Below are 17,316 nucleotides of genomic sequence, written 5' to 3' on the forward strand. Positions count from 1 at the left end.
GCTGGTAATAATGTGTCTTTAATTAAGTGAGCTGAAGTTTTAGCAGTGTGTTGTTCTGGAGCATTCAGGTGTGTGCTAACACAATTCCAGGGAGCAGATAATTCAGCATTTATCTTAGAAAAGCAAGTTGCACAACAAACAATTTAAAGTCCATTATTCTACAGTTGCCAATATTCCCAGGAGTGGACATCCCAGCAAATTGACACCAAAGTCAGAGTGTGCAATGTTTAGAAATTGCTAAATCCCCAAGAATTATATCACAGATGCTAGGGTGTACTTTTTTTTGTGTGTATATTTTATAATTATATAGCAGACTTTAAAATTTGAATTCCTGTGCTACTAGCCAGGCCTTAAATGTTACCTGCCACTGAAACCATAGCATATACATGAAGGGTACATTTTTACTTGCCAAAGCTAAATTTACACTCTATAGTGGCGCCTGGAAAATTTGAGCCCTGAAAGATAGATCTCCCTTGTATATTGTTTACATGATGCACGTTGCAGCCAAGTTGTCTCTTTGGGGACACACACTCACACTCACACTCACTCTGTTTGGCAGTGTTTCAATATCTATGTGTGACTGTATGGCAGTGTATATATCTATCTGAATGTGTGTATGGCAGTGTATATATCTATCTGAATGTGTGTATGGCAGTGTATATATCTATCTGAATGTGTGTATGGCAGTGAATATTCATGTATGCATGTGTGTCAATGAGTGTCTGAGCATGTGTTTTTGTGAGCATGTGTATGTGTGTCTGGGAGTTTTATGTATATGTGGGCACATTGTGTGTCAAAGCGCCATCTATTGGTTGTAAGTTCCTAGTCACATATGTTTGAATATATTTTACATAGTTCTATTTTAATGTGGTATGTGACTGCCTGCATGATTCTCTATATGATTTGTTTTTTTTCATCTATTATAAAGTGTCACCATTATTCTAATGTAATGCTAATAGGGACTACTCCTAAGTGGAAATGAAGCACCGTTTGGTGGTTCCATTAGGAACTGTGTGTCCTGCCCCCTTCTTTCAGGGATTTAATCATCAGGGTTTTAGGACCTGCTGTCCTGTTGCATTATAGCCCTGTACCGGTGATTTCTAACCAAAGAGCTAGGCCTGTGAGCAGCAAGCACATGATGTAAAGGCAGTATATGATGTCAGCGCAGGCAGAGGGGTCAATACCTGCCTGGAAGGCGTGGCTGTTCCTAGGGTCCTTCGATAAGGGATTGCCGGTGTAGTAGAATAAGCCTAGATCCCAAGTTGGGGACCAGTTTACCTTGCTCCCTTTACAACTGGTTGTAAGTGATAGAATCTCCCTTCTCCTCAAAAGTGTGTCTAAACCATCACTGAGCCGAGTCTCCATTAGGATTGCATTGGATCTGCGATGACACAGTGAATGGAGCAGACCTACTGCGGTCTGAAGAGGACACCCTGAAGGATTTGCTGGAAGCCAGTGAATAGGTTGCACCTACAAAATGGAGCCTATCTGATGGAAGGTGACAGAGAAAGTCATTTGGGAAGTGCAACTTCTCCTGAGAAGTCAGAGAGCACCTGTCCTCCTTCTGGACATATCCTATCCTGGCTGCGATGAGGTATGTGATAGCAGATATCTCCAAAGAGCTAGTAAAGATCCAGGACAAAGCAAAGGAATAGGCTAATAAACTACAGCTAGCAGAGATCCAACTTAGACAAGGGGTAGCTGAATCCCCACAGAGCGGTCTGACAGCAAGAGAAAGGAGCTACCCTTCAATATATTTCAAGTACTAGGAGCCAAGGTTGAAGAAATTGATGGGTACCTGCAGGATTTCAAAAGGCACATGGAATTTACCTAGAGGACTGTGTTCACCTCCTCGCTAGTAAACTCACTAACTGTGCTGCTGAAGCTTACCAGCTGTTCCAGACACCTGAACAAGAACTATGTCAGCGTGAAAGAAAGAATATAAAGGTTCGCTATTACTCCAGAAACAGATTGGAAGAAGTTCTGGGATCTTCAAAGGTCAGAGCAGTAATATTGTATTGAATATGCATACAGACTATACTGAGCAGCCTGAAAATGGTAGCATAGCTTTCACATTGAAGGAGGTACTTCAGCTTGCTGTCCTAGAGCAATTTTTCCAGCACATGGATTCAGCAGTCTGACTAGATGAGAGACCCACTCACAGAGGAGGTTGAGAGACTGGCAAATAAATGCCTGGACACTTTGAGAAGGGACTAAGGTATCTCCTGTACTGCAACCAGTCCCAGTTCAGACTCCATCTACCGGCACTTCTTCAACCAGGGCTGTGCTAAAAAAAAAGGCAGTGTTTAATTAAGTGGCTTTAGGCAGCTATGTATAGTGGCTGTCACTTTGACTGCCTCTAGAGGGGCTTCCTGGATTTGTTCCTGCGCAGTTTGTATCACAGATGTTCATTGCATCTCTATGAGGAGATGCTGATTGGCGCAGAGTAGCTATTGCTGTGTATGCGCAATAGTCTCAATGCTTCCCTGTGAGGAATCCTACAGTGCCCCTCTCCCTCGGTGCTGAACTGGTTCAAACCCCTTTCGTCACTTATCTGAATCCAGTGTTGATGTCCCTCGGCGCTGGGTCAGGCTCCACCCACGCTCCTCCCCCTGCCAACGTCGGCGGCAATGACCGCGCTTGCATTAGGATTTTTCTATGGGGAAAAAAAAGCTGACGCTGGAAATCCTCATGCAGAGCGTGAGGACGTCCAGCATCCGATAACAGACCAAAGGTCCATTTCAAACCAGGAAGCTCTCTAGTGGCTGTATGGTAGACAGCCACTAGATGTGGAGTTAACCCTGGATAGTAATTATTGCAGTTTCTCAATAACTGCAATGATTACTATTGCAGGGTTAAGGGCCATAGGACATTGCACCCAGACCAATTCAATGAGCTGAAGAAGTCTGGGTGCCTACAGTGTTTGGTTTTTTGGCCACAGTTGTTAATATTTACCTTTTATATTCAATGTAAACTTATTTTCTGCAGTAAAACAATTTGATTTGTATTCCCTGTAAATAATAGTCTTCTTTCCCATAGGATTTAGTAACTCGTATGCTTCACGTGGATCCTCATCGCCGACTTACTGCACGCCAAGTTTTAAATCATGAATGGATAACAAAGAGACATTTATTACCTCAGAGTCAACTCAATCGGCAGGATGTACAGATAGTCAAAGTATGATCTCCTCTGTTACAGATCCATTCTTTACTTTATTTTTCCAAGATAAAATGTTTAGTCTCAGACCTATGAGTGGCCTTTTAATCAAAAAGGGAATGCTTATAACTCCATGTTGGAGTTGATAGATGTTTTGGACATTGTAGAACAATTTTCAGAACATGTCTGCTTCTTAATTTTTAAGGAGCTAGAAAAGAAGTATATACATAGAATTCCACATCAAGCATTCATTAGTACCTTATTACGCAATGCCATAATTAGGATTTATTTAAGAAATTGTTCTGTGGATAAGTGGGTGGGTGTGAATTCCCAAGTAGTGCCAAAGGTTACACTAATATAATGTAGCTTATTGGTTTTAATTATTAGACCATATGTAAAATATGTAGGCATAATGGAGTAAAATAGTTGACTGGGATTCAAACCTTATAACTGGGGAAACCCAGGTGCACATCTCAGTCAGGCCATCTTACAGCAAGTGACTTTTGGCACGACGCCCATCGATATATATCTGCCTACTTCATATTCTCATATATTGTATGGTGGTTTTGTGCAGACCCTTCTTCACCTCAAAATATCTCCATTCTAAATTTGTAAAGCTCTGCAAAATATGTTGGAGCTGTATAAATGATAATTTGAGCAGCTAGAGTTTATTAGCTTAGAATATTTTGAGACATTAGAATTGGCAGTACGATACTTGAAAAAGGATCAATGTCCGCTTTAATTCTTGCTAAAATAGAAAATTTAATATATATCAAGAATTAACAATAGGTTTGCTACAATTTTCAAGGTGGGAGTGATTATGCCCAAATGAGAAATTTGAGACTGATAAATGTGTGTTTTTATATTGTACTGTTGCATGTGATCCTGTCATAAAATCTCACCTTAATTCACAATCTATATTTTGTTTTTTTTCCTCCCTAGGGTGCTATGGCTGCCACATACTTGGCCTTAAACAGTTCCAAGCCCACTCCTCAGTTGCAGCCAATCAAATCTTCAATCCTTGCACAGCGGCGTGTCAAAAAACTGCCCTCCACAATACTCTAGTTATGATTTTGGATCCTCTGGATAGCTGAGGGCAATCCTCTTGTGAACAGTGACTTATGATGCCTTGACCAGCTTCTCCACAGCCACTGCATTGATCTGCCTTTTCTCCCATAAGCACACAATGCTGTTGTCTTAACAGTCTGTGTACAGATTGCCATATGCCTGGCTTGCTGCATTCCAATGTGCAACGTCTGGGATAATATTGGCTCTGGGTCTGGTTGGGGGCAAAAATCATTGAAACCAGGCAATCCTCTTCCTTTTTTTTTTTTTTTTTTTTTATGGTGGAAGGATTTCTTTTCTGTATGCTGGCAAAGGCCATTGTGTGCCTGAACCCTGTTCCATGAGTTTAAAAAAAAATCCCTTTTATTCAGCACTATCTCAGGGCTGTCTATACTCTTACCTCTTACGTGGGTAGGGGACACCTCTACTTCTGCTGTGACATGTGACATCCGTGCTTTAGTAATTTGTTGTATATCTGTCTTGCCTTTGCTTTGTGTTGCATATACATTTAGTCAAATTTGTCAATACAAGTGTTCACATGTATATTAACTCTCTAAAGCACACACACAGAGGTCTGTCTCCCTCATTTGTCAGAGGATTGTGGTGACAAATATCTGGTGTCTTTGCACATTCAAGGGCTGTGTCCATCACTGTGATTTATAGACTGAGAGGGTGCCATAGGGCACCACATATCTACCTGACACAAACAATACTCTGCATTCAGTATTCCTGATTCTTTCCAGTCGAGCAAATGAATCAAGAAACCTGCTACAGAGAAGGCTGGCTTTCTACAGAACATCATATTTTACAAAAAAAAAAAAATATATGCAGCTGGAATATTTGAAGTCCGATTGAATAAATGCTACTCCTTCCTTCCCAATCATATGCACATGGTTGGGATGTTAGCAGCATTATGAGCACATATCAGACTGTAGCTTAAGTTTTCATGTACAGTACGTTAAGTGTGCTTTTGCCAGTTATTACATTGGGAAATGATAGAATTTTAAAAATGATTCCAATTGCTTTTAAATGACTGTAATTAATATAAAATTGAAGATTGAAAAATAAGAATGATGGCATTTTAATGTGAACATTTAAAATTCTGGGGTTCATACTAGGAACCCCACTGCAGTTCTAGCTTTGTTACTGTGTATTACAACCTTTGCCTACCTGGTACGTACATAACTAATTATCCATTGTCCATTAATAAATCTTCATTTTGGTTGTGGCTTGCAAATGTTTTCTTTTTCCATTTTTGATTGTTGTTCTTTATTGAGATGTAATGCCTTAACAAACAATTAGGTAATATTTTAATTGGCAAATGTTGATATTCATTTCATCACTTATCCACATATTTATAGATGGATTACTTGTGCGGTTATGTGATACTACTATATATGATTGACTACACAGCATAAAACTGTTTAGGAGAAGGCACCATCATTTTGAAAGTGAAGAAACTGACATTTTCACTCCCAGTTTATAGGTGTTCATGCATAAGTTATGTAGTATGTATAAGTTTGAAGTCAGTAATAACTTTTTACCCTGTGGTTTCCACAGTACCACGAAAGTATAAGTGGCATCCATGAAAGTCAAATTTTAAGAAGTTGTTGTTTTTTTTTTTGTTTTGTTGTTTTTTTTTTTTATGTTTACATTTAATTAAACTTCACTTTTGTTTTTTAATGATAACATTTAACGTTTGTTTAATCTGGATGAGCATCAATGTTGGGTCAGATTCTACTGCTATCCAACAAACTGCTGCAATTTATTTTTATGGAAATATTCTGTGGCCCACTTATTTTTGGCGATATACTTTTTTGTGGCTGCCTTTATAATTGCTTCTTTTCCAATACACCTATTTGTTATATAATATGTTAAGATGTTTGTGCTAGAAGGTTTTACTTAACCTCATGAAGGGTTAAAGAGACATCTTATATTTTCAATCTAACTTGCTGTAGGTTCACACAGAGCAATTGCAGCAGTAAGCAAATTAGGTTGAACATTTAAAGGGACTCTATAGTCACCAAGCCAACTTACCTTAATGAAGCAGTTTTTGTATATAGATCATGCTCCTGCAGTCTCACTGCTCAACTCTGCCATTTAGGAGTTAAATCACTTTGTTTATACAGCACTAGTCACACCTTCCTGCATGTGACATACACAGCCTTCCTAAACACTTCCTGTAAAGAGACCTCTAATGCTTATACATCCTTTATTGTAAATTCTGTTTAATTTATCATTTCTAATCTCAAGTTTGCTAGCCCCTGCAGGAGTCTACTGTATGTAATTAAAGTTCAATTTACAGAGCAGGAGATAACACCTTTTAAAGCAAGTTAACATCTGATTGAAAATTAAGCTATTTTTGTTTTTATGCAGGCTTTGTCAGTCACAGGGGCACATAAACAGAAACAAACGTGATTTGACTCTTAAATAGCGGTGAATTGAGCAGTGAAACTTCAGAGGCATGATCTATACACTAAAACTGCTTCATTAAGCTAAAGTTGTTTTGGTGACTATAGTGTACGTTTAACAGCTGTCCTTAAAACCCTTAATGATAAGCGGTAAAGTCCTTTTGGCACAATCATCCTTACAAATTCTCTCACAAATATATGTGTATTGGGGGAAAAAAGATATAAAAACAGCCCTTATCGGTCAGGCTGCCATGATGCTTGGGATAGGACGGAGAACTTGGCCTGACCATCCTGCGGTTACATTTTACAGTACCACAGAATTCCCACAGTTTACTGTGGTAATATGGCTCAAATACTTTGCCCTGGTGCCAGCTGGAAGGTTCCATCTGCACCAGGGATCAGGATTCTTCACTTCCCCTCCCCCCCAACCCCAAATAAACTATAGTTTATTTAGGGGTTGTTTTTTCTTAAATTAAAAATGTTTTTGTTTTAACCTTTGCTGCAGCCCTTGTCCCTCAATGGCAGAACCTAACCTCCTGTCACCCTGTGCATCCACACACACACACCCAGCCCCTCCCGTGATTTGGCTCTGGATCCGCTCCTGCAGCCACCTAAAATATTTTAATAAGCAACAGAAGGTGGGCCACATAATATATTGATTAAAATAAATTAGTGACTATCGATTTGTTTTTTATTGGCTTTTGTAGGTTTAAGGTTGGATCTTTTATTTTTATTTGTATATTCAAGTTTTATGCTTGCAAAAGCTGGAGAGATCTTGTCTGTAGCCTTTGCAAGCCCTTCCCTTCTTCCCCTGTCCTTTTTCTTGAGTCTCTCTAATTACAGACTTCCCAATGGAGGTCAATGAAAAGTCTTTGCAAGGCAGGTGCTCTGGGCAATTGCATGTCTCTTTATTTTAGCAAAACAGAAGGTTAGCACTTCAAATACAATCTACGGGGGGGGCGGGGCCGGGCCGCCAAGCCGCATGGCAGCAGAATAATGTGGCTCCGAGCTAGAGCCCTGAAAAAGGGCAGATAATTTACTTTTAAAATGTCCTAAAGCTGGAATGCTCGCTGGGACATACTAGAGGATCACCTAAGCTTTCGAACGATACAGATCTGCAGCCAAATACCCAGCGGGAGCACCGAAACTAATGAGACCGGCCTAGGCACCATCTCCGGCCGGAATAAGTATAGTTGCTGACCGAGACCCAATACCCGACCGCCTGGCCAGGTGAGCGAGCACCCCAGATGCAGAACCATTGATGGGGGGTCCACATGGACGAGAGAGGCGGCCCGCCCCCCCCCCCCCCCCCCCCCCCCCCCCCCCCCAGGTCGGAGGGGATAATTCCGGCCACATGGAGGCTGCATGCCCCGGAACAGAGACCACCGCCTGGGACACACGCTGACCTTCATTACGGGCACAGGCCACACAAACGTCGCCCGCCTGGTGATCACACTTGGAGATGGGGGACGCTTAATACTCACGCTACCCTCGCCAAGGGGGACTGTCATGAGCGACCCGCACAGGCCCTGGCAGGGCCGGGCGCCAGACGGATCTTCCATGCTGTGGCCTTGACCGCTGGAGAGGTGGGTGCCTGGGTCTCCGGGTCTGGGAGGTCCCCGGAGGGCCCAGTCCCCGGCGCCGCGAGCCCGGTAAGGCGGGATGGCGCCGCCCCCCTCGACGAACCGGTGGTCGTGGGGGGTGGACACCGGCTTCAAGCATGTGGCCGGCACCGGGCGAGACGTAGGAACACGCACCTCAAGGGACCCGCATGGAGCTGGGGAGGTGCAGGGAGCGGACGACCAGAGGACTTTTGTGGTGGGGTCCAACGGACAGTTTGTGCTCCTGAGAGCCCCCCCCCCCCTTCTAGACAGACCGTTTGTTCACAAGCCAGCAAGAGGCCAGAGGGGGCCACCAACCCCACGCTGGACAATGCTTCCCACCAGGCACAACAAAGCCACATCCAGTGGAGAGCTTAAATTACCTAACAGCATGTATATTTCATTTTTTTTTTTTTTTCCTTCCTATTGCACTCTTTAAATTATTATTAAGGCATACATGCATTTAAACCCGCAAAGCGCAGTGATAAGCTGCACAATCATGCAGCTTCACGCTCACGAGCAACTAGCGTAACACAATCCCTCTGTTCAATATGCGCAGTCTGTGCTGAAATGTGTACAAACGCATTCCTGCAAATTCTCTGTGTTTATATGTACTGCCTAACTCGCCTCAGCGCAGGTGATAATCTGCATTGACCCTTTTGAACCGATACCTTAATCTGAGCTTGTATATCGTGCACACAGTTTTTTGCACTATTAGTTTCTTTAAATTTTTATTAAGGCATAATAGGTGTCTAAGCCCGCAAAACACGGTTATAAGATACATAACCATGCAGCTTCACGAGCAGCTAGCGTAACATAATACCCCCGTTCATTATACGCAGCCTGTGCTGAAATATGTACAAATGCATTCCTGCAAAGTTTATATATGTTTATGTGTATGGCCTAACTCGCCTCAGCGCAGGTGTTACTTTGCACTAACCCTTTTGAACCGATACCTTACCCTGAGCTTGTATACCATGCATACAGTTGTTTGCACTATTGGCGTTCTTAGCATCTTTATTAAGGCATATATGTGTTTGAACCCGCAAAGCGCAGATATCAGATACTTAACCATGAAGCTTAACGCCCACGAGCAGCTAGCGTAACATAATACATCTGTTCATTATGCGCAGTTTGTGCGGAAATATGTACTAATGCATTCATGCAACGTTTATATATGTTTATATGTGCTGCCTAATTCGCCTCTGCGCAGGTGATGTTCTGCATTGACCTTTTTGAACCAATACCTAAGCCTCTGCGCAGGCGACCGTTTGCTTTCATAACAATCTGTCTGATAAGAGTACTCAAGATATGATACCAATAAACATATTTAAAACAAATACAATCTACTAGAAGACATAGAAATAAACAGGCTGAAGTCAAGGAAAACAGTGGTACAAGGAAATGAGAAACAAGCCTAGGTCAGGATAACAGCAAGAATAATCAGGCAAGCCAAAGTAAAAAAAACAAAACACGGTAAGTGTAGAAAAAAAAAAAAAAACAATAAACAGAAAACACTACAGGGCAATAAATCAAAGTCCTCTATATTGGGTTATCATCATAGGCGTGCGCATGGATCTAGGCCGGCAGGAAAGATCACAGGATCTCCCCTGTCGGTCCATGCAGAGCCGGCGCTATCCAAGCACCGGCCCTGCTGTGTGCCTCCATGGGCCGGTTGGGAGATCAAAGATCTCCTTCACCGGCCCAGAGGCAGAAGAGGATCCAGGGAGCTCTAGCCAGCAGCTCCGCCGGGTTCCTCTCGCGAGGTCGGAGCGTTGCACCGCTCAGATCTCGCAAGAGTGAACTCTAACCCTGCAGACTAGAGTTCACTCTCACCACTAAGACCACCACGGATCAGGGATGGCAGCAAGGATCCCCCCTCCCAGGCAAACGTTAAGAAGGGAGGGGGGATCCTTCTTATCTTTCCTAATCTGTCCTCCCCCCACCCCTACACACAATCACTCCAAAACAAATTCACACTAACAGCACGCTCACACAGCAGTATATGTGTGTATATAAATATATATATATATATATATATATATATATATATATATATATATATATAACATGCAGCATGTGTGTTTGTGCTTTTAGGGTGCACACCCTAATGCAATAGGCATTGCACAGTATCCCAATTCTTATGCACGTTTAAATAACATGTATTTTGTTTTTTAATATCCCTCCACTGGCCATTGAAGTTAAGGCACCTGCCACGTTAAGGCAAAACATCTAAGTTGTGACCTACACTAACAATGCACCTTGCTGATTTCAGTCAAAACATAAAATCCCTAATATATGAGAGAGAGGGATATTGTCTAACCCTTACACACTTATTAATCCTTAATAGGAAGTTTGAGCTTGCTTTTGTATTACACAGCCATGTTAGAGTGCTTAAACCCACCCTATGTGTTCCCTGTTCCCTAAGAATGCTGCTGTGAATTTTCTTCATTTTTAGCAATAATCTTTAGAAGAGATACTGTTGTCTGAAGTATTCCTTTCTCCTGTTGTGCCCTGCCACTTACGCATGTTTGGTTTTTCTGAGATTGTGATTGGTGGATTTTCTGGCTGTGGATATGCCATCTTTACTTTATGACTGGATCTGGTCCCTTGATGCTTTTTAGCAATTTTTGTTTACTCTCCTTCTGCAGGTGAACTTTAGCCACATTTTGAGACACCCAAGTTGGCAACTATCCATAGTTCAAACTTTTTACAGTTTTTAGTGTGACTCTTACACCAAGTATTTTCATATAAATGAAGCCAAGCAGTATAAAAAATATTTGAAATTCATAAATAATCTACATTTAAAAAAATACAGATTAAAAAAACAAAAAAATGTTTTTGTTTTTCAAACATCGTAGGTAGGTTATGTGAGTGTTTAAACGATGGGCATCTGAAATTTAAGGGGGAAAAAAAGCTGTCAAAAATAGATATTTGTGGTGCTGATATATTACATATTACATGCCTTCCAACATTGGCGTTCTGTAAATCTGGATGTTATGGGGGAGGGGCGTACTGCTCAAAAGATTGGCAGGTCAGACACTACACAGAGAACTGTTTTAGTGTTCTCTGTAGGTTCCTAGTGCGTTTGCGCAATACTTGTTAGGGACCGTTTCCTGGTGTCCACAAAAGCTAAACACCAGGGAACTTAGTTAGGACCAGAAAACTGGGACAGCTGGAAGGCCTGTTATTTAGCTAAAATGACATGGTGGCTCTAAATCCCATTTTGTTAAAGGAACACTATAGTGTCAGCTATATATACATGTATTCGTGATACTATAGGTCTAAATATGCCGTGTATCTCTCCAGCCCCCCTCTTACCCCTGTTAAAAAGGTGATTTACTTACCTTTTTTCCAGCAGCGCATGGGTCTTGCTGCGGCTGGCCCTGTACCCGCTCCGTCTCCCTGGCTGAGAAATTTTATGATCTCAGTGTGGCGAAACCAACCTCGCCACTGGGCCCTGGAGAAGCCTGTTTGCTAGCCTCCTACCTACTGACTATGGCCCCTGGGTTATTTGGGGCATATTGTACTGTATATTGCTGCTACTGGCTGGCCCTTTTAACAGCATCTATGGACATATTGGGACTACTGTCCCTTTAAGACTGTGCTACATATTCTAGTGTACTGCCTGTAATATTATATGTGTATTTGTGTGTTAAGTTTAACCTGGGATATGTATGCAGCATTCCTCTGATTGTTCGGTAGAATCACTCCATTCATTATATTGAGTGAAACTACCGAACAACCAGACCACCCAGGAATAAGTGTGCCTCCAATTACCGTTTGCAACAATGTTGCAAACGGGTAATTGGCAATCAGTGTAATGTATTCTTTGTCCTCTGGGTGGCCGCCATTCGGGAAACAAACACGTGGCGGCGGCCATCTTAAACTACCGAACAGCGGTGTTTTGCCGTCGAGTGTCTGGAACTAAAATCGGACACTTGACTAGGCAAACACCGCTGAGACCTCCATACTTCCAGAAATTCGTATAGAAACTACCGAATGACCCGTCGTTCGTTAGGAAAGAACCCCACAAACAAGGGAATTCATTCAAACCCTCTCCAGGCTCTATAACACAGGCAATTCGCCTGTTTTCATTCCCTTGTTTGTGACCGACCGCAGGGCCAAAATGCATGGAACTGTTTTCGGATACTTTACCCATGCGGTCGGTCAAATCTTTGGAACCCCATATCTCACGAACCGTTCATCCGAATGACTTGAATTTTGAATATGTTGTCCCTCTGAATAAGGGAATAAGGGAAAAAAGGTGTACCCCCTGTTTTTGGGGTACATCCAGAAATTGGCTGGAAAAGTGTACCGGATAATTGGGTTTAATGTTATCTGAGGGGAGGGGATGTGTGGGCTGAACCATGTATGTGATTGGTTATTTTATGCCTCCCCCTGGGTGTGGCCTGTATGTGTATTATTGTAATAAAAGCCAGGCTGGATGAGCCAGTCCAGAGTTCCTGTTTTACCCTCAAAGTGATGTGTCGTCTCATTATTGGGGGAAGGATTTATTGCATGCTGTTCCAGTTGACTGCTAGGAGTACAAGCCTATTCGTATGGTTCCTATTCAATGGTCTACAGCATTCATATGCTTGGGAGAATTTAAAAGGTTTCTCGGATTCGGTGATTGTGGTGTCTGCCAGAGTGCTTGGAGTCCTCAGGAAACGCTAGGAGCATCCATTAACGGAGGTACTCAGTCGGGGTGCCAGGTGATCCGTTACACTCAGCCAATCCAATGCTTTACCACAGGGAAGCATTGGGAGGCTATTGTGCATGCGCAGCAAAACAACATGGGCGCACCGGCCCAGGGGCGTGAATGTCCGGGTGACTGGCAGGAGGGAAGCACACAGCTCCTCTCCTGCCGGTCACTTCTAGTAGCATGGCCGAGCGCCAACCTGCAGTGCCGCGGATTGTGTGGAGGGGGTGGGGATATGAACACGTCATATCCCTGCTCCCTCTGTAGCACACAGCACGGCTGGTGCCCAGCAGGGGCGGAGCTACCGCCGGCCACCTTCACGTCAGCATGGGTGGACTTCCTCCCAAGAAGACTGGAGCAGCAGAAGAAAGAGAGGAGGGGGGCTGGGCAGCATCTCCTCCTAGAGCTGCATTGTGCCAATATATGAAAGTCAGTGCTGCATTTTCTCTGAAAAGGCAGTGTTTACACTAAAAGGCCTGCAGGGACAGGCAGTAGGCACCAGAACTATATTAAAGGAATTCTATAGAGTAAGGAATACAAAGTTGTATTCCTTAGACTTTAGTTCTCTCTGACGTCCCCTACCTTCCGCCCCACCTCCACATTGAAATGGTCAAAAAAAAAACTTTTAACACTTACGCCAGATGATGTTGGAGGAGGTCGAGCGCCGACTAAGGGCCAAAAGAGATCAGTGCTCTGCCTCCTCTGTCATTCGACGGGAGGGCTAATGGGCATGCAGTGTGAGGACGTCCAGCATTCGTTTAGCGACCAAAAGTCACCTAGCCATCAGGAAGTGCCTCTAGAGGCAATCTCAGTCCTGCAATGTAATCATTGCAGTTTCTCAAAAAGGGGGACAGGGGGCGGAGCCTAGCACCCAACCTGAACGGTCGCATCTCCTCTGAGCTCCAGCAAACTCGGCCTGAAATAAGCACTAAACTCGGCAAATTCTACCAAAAAGCAAATCTACGGGACCCCCGATCACACACAACGTTATGGGACGCAAAACCAAGAAGCAAAAGGCGGAAAAACCTAACATGAGCATGAACATTGGAGACTTATGGCGGCAGGCACATGGAGCCTCACAAGCCAAGATGGCGTCTTACCCCGACGACCGCTCCGACTTCTCGTATGATCACACCCTGGAGTCCGGTGACCACCTATTACCGGACCTTCCACGACCAAAAGTGACCCCAGCGCCACCCCCGATTAAAAATGTCTCATCGCCGGTAACCAAGGCCGACATGCAAGAGCTGCGGGCGGGCCTTCGGCGAGACATACAAGCGGACGTGGCAGCACTCCGCGCCGACCTTCAAGGCCTGACAGGCCGCATGGGAGCTCTGGAAACAGACTCCCACAATGCCAAACAACAAGCAACTCGCCTGGAATCAGAGCTGCAGTCCCTGAGGGCACACCATACCGCTCTGGAAAGAAAAGTCACGTCCATGGAGGACGCAAGCCGATCCACGAACCTCAAGATCAGAGGGGTGGTGGAGTCGGTGCCGGTCACAGAATTACCGCACTTCGTGAGACGCCTCCTGTGTTCAATACTGCCCCCAAAACAGGCAAAACTGATAACACTGGAGAGCCTGTTCAGAATACCCAAACCACAGAGAGCTCCTAACAAAGCTCCCAGGGATCTGATAGTCTGCTTCCAGTCCAAACAGGAAAAAGCGGCGGTAATGACTGCCCTACGAGGACACTCACCTTATATTTTTGAAACTTCTTCCCTCACTTTTTATGTCGACTTATCCGGAGAAACGCTGAAGTGGCAGGGATCTCTGCAGCCTCTTACAACGCTGCTTCGCTCACACACCATCACCTACCGGTGGCGGGCAGCCCAAACCCTGTTGATCACCCATGAGGGGAACTCTTACCCAGTTCATAAGTTGGATGACGCAGCGGCAATCCTAGGGAATCTGGGCCTCCCGCCCCACTCAATCCTCAAAGCCGTGCACCAACTGACGAACGCACAGCACAACTGGGACCCAGGGAATACCACAGTCTTCGTACCCCGGAGAACACAGGAGACCGCCTCTCACACGGTCACGTCATGAGGATACAACGAGACGGAGAGACGACAGCCTACAGTTACAGGACAGTTACTGCCAAAACTGATAATTAGTGACTGAACTAAGCCTACCAGATAATGCTCTCAAAGTGGCGGCGATATGCCTAAACCTCACCGCTCTTATTGCCAATTGCCACGGACACTACATACCCTGAGCTATGGTTATATTTCATTATACACTGTACTCGTTCATTGTTGGGATATAACGATGTGTGAAATGCAGATCCTCTTAACAAACATTCTGATGCTGGACCAGCGGTCCATACCTCCCCCGTCCCGACACCACCTTGCTGGACACCAAGGCGCAAAGTTATCTATGTCCCTCTAGTGGTATCACATTGCCTTTTGGGGTTAATTTTGTTTATGTTCTTTCCATTATTTAATTTTCTTTTTTCATAACTTGTATGACCCCCGACTGTATACATACATTGGGCCTTGTGAGCCCCTTCCGATTGCTCCTACAGGAGCTCACAGTCCCTCTGGAGCCTCACTCGAGATCAAGCGACCTCTAGTTCAACATACCCATGTATAACTTAGTTCAAACCCATGTATGCTGCCTTGGTTCTGCAACACACGCAGTGCTTATACCTTAACCTCTATAGACAGGCAGCCTACAAAACTTACTAGGCATAATGTTAAATTTGATGTTCCTTGTACATTTTTATCTTACACAAATCGCTACACGCATATCCATTGCTTGTAATCTACCACATTGCAATAGACTGTTTTTGAGGCCGAGCAAGCTATCAGTAATTCTTATGTGTTTTCACCCTATGACATGCCTTGTTTTAAACCTGTATTATACTTAAAAATTGTGCACAGCAATCTTTATGCCATGTTATTACTCGTTGTTGAATGGTCTTTTGCAGCTATTGTGGCATAACAGACCAAATGTTCTTTTATCGTCCACAAACAAAAATAAAGAATTAAAAAAAAAAAAGGGGGGGGGGGGGGACAGGTACAACACTCCTAGACCACTTTAAAGAGCTGAAGTGGTCTGGCTGCCTATAGTGTATCTTTAAGCTGTAGATGTTCTGGTGACTATAGTGTCCCTTTAAGCATATACATTTATCTTAATGTTATAAACACTACAAATATTTAGATTTTGTGGACTGTGCTGAGAAGGTTTTTTTTGGGGGTGGGTTTTACGTCATAGTCCCTACATTAAAGCCATATGTTTCATTTATGTTATGAATATATTATGTGTGTGTGTGTGTGTGTGTATGTATATATATATATATATATGTTATGAATGAAACACAACTGTAGTGGAGCTTGAGTACTAGTGCAAGTACCTCTGTTAGCTTCCCACCAGTTAAGTGAATGTAGTCTTCCAACCAAACACTAGTCGAGAAGGGTGAAAAACAAACGCACAATCGTTTATTGAACCAACTCACACGTATTTATATACCACCAATTTGTTTTGAATCGGCAGAAGTGATTACATGAACAAAGAGGTAAGCCCTTCCAGGCGCTGTCCAGTCTGGGGCTAATATGGTCAGTTCCTGAGGTAACAAGATCTCTTATCTGCTGGGAACTCTGATTACTGGTGTCGGGACGTCTTGGACTGCTCCACCTTAGTTCACTGTACTCCAAGCAGTCACATCCCACGGGGCGCATGTGGCGCACACTGATATGTTTGTGGCCCAGTGAGCCACAAGTACATGCTTACTGTTAAGGCAGAGAAGGCACATGCTCTCCCCATATTGCAGGTGCCTACGCTGCTAAAATGTACCCACGCGGGTGCTCGCGTGCCCTCTGTAGCGATGCCAGAATGTGAAGTAATTCTGGCCCGGCATCACTAAAATGCGCGTGTGAGGGAGCAGGAAGGGAGACTGCCAGAGAGAAGATCCCCATTGGACCCCAGGGAGAGGCCCTGATACCGGAGAAACTGACGGAAGCCAAGCACAGAGAGATGGACACAGGTTTCTTCAGGAAGGAAGAGATTCTTTATTCGGTTCACCGATCGGGACTCAGAGGGACTAATGTCACCAAAATACAACAAGATCTGAGCCCCGGACAATAGTGTAGGCTCCTTATATAGGCATGTAACTCCTCCCATAATAAGCTCCACCCACACATTCTCTTACCCAATCAATCGAACAAGAATTAACTTCCTGTTTGACCACATGGCTTGCCCAGCACAATGGAGGAGGGGAATACTACATCCGGTATTCTCGCACATGCTCCGTACACTACTGATCGTATCTTTGCCACGTGCAACCAACCGACCGATACACCAGTATATGCACGTACACATGCCACGTGGTAATCTCAGCCTACTAAATTTATTTTTACCGAGATTCCACCACAGCC

The 17,316-nt window shown here is 43.9% G+C and overlaps 1 protein-coding gene across 3 annotated transcripts in view; it reads left to right on the forward strand.

The window, feature by feature from the left end:
• The window catches only part of RPS6KA1 (ribosomal protein S6 kinase A1), a 163,600-nt gene extending 158,142 nt beyond the window's left edge, over positions 1 to 5,458 (forward strand). For all 3 annotated transcript variants that reach the window (XM_063453375.1, XM_063453382.1, XM_063453366.1), the window contains 2 exons: positions 3,040 to 3,177; positions 4,099 to 5,458. In XM_063453375.1, coding sequence (XP_063309445.1) covers positions 3,040 to 3,177; positions 4,099 to 4,221 — 261 coding nt within the window. In that variant the 3' untranslated portion in view covers positions 4,222 to 5,458. The remainder of the gene's footprint in view (positions 1 to 3,039; positions 3,178 to 4,098) is intronic.
• The last annotated feature ends 11,858 nt before the right edge of the window (positions 5,459 to 17,316 follow it).

This window comes from Pelobates fuscus, chromosome 1 (assembly GCF_036172605.1).
Source record: "Pelobates fuscus isolate aPelFus1 chromosome 1, aPelFus1.pri, whole genome shotgun sequence".
Classification (NCBI taxonomy): Eukaryota; Metazoa; Chordata; class Amphibia; order Anura; family Pelobatidae; genus Pelobates; species Pelobates fuscus.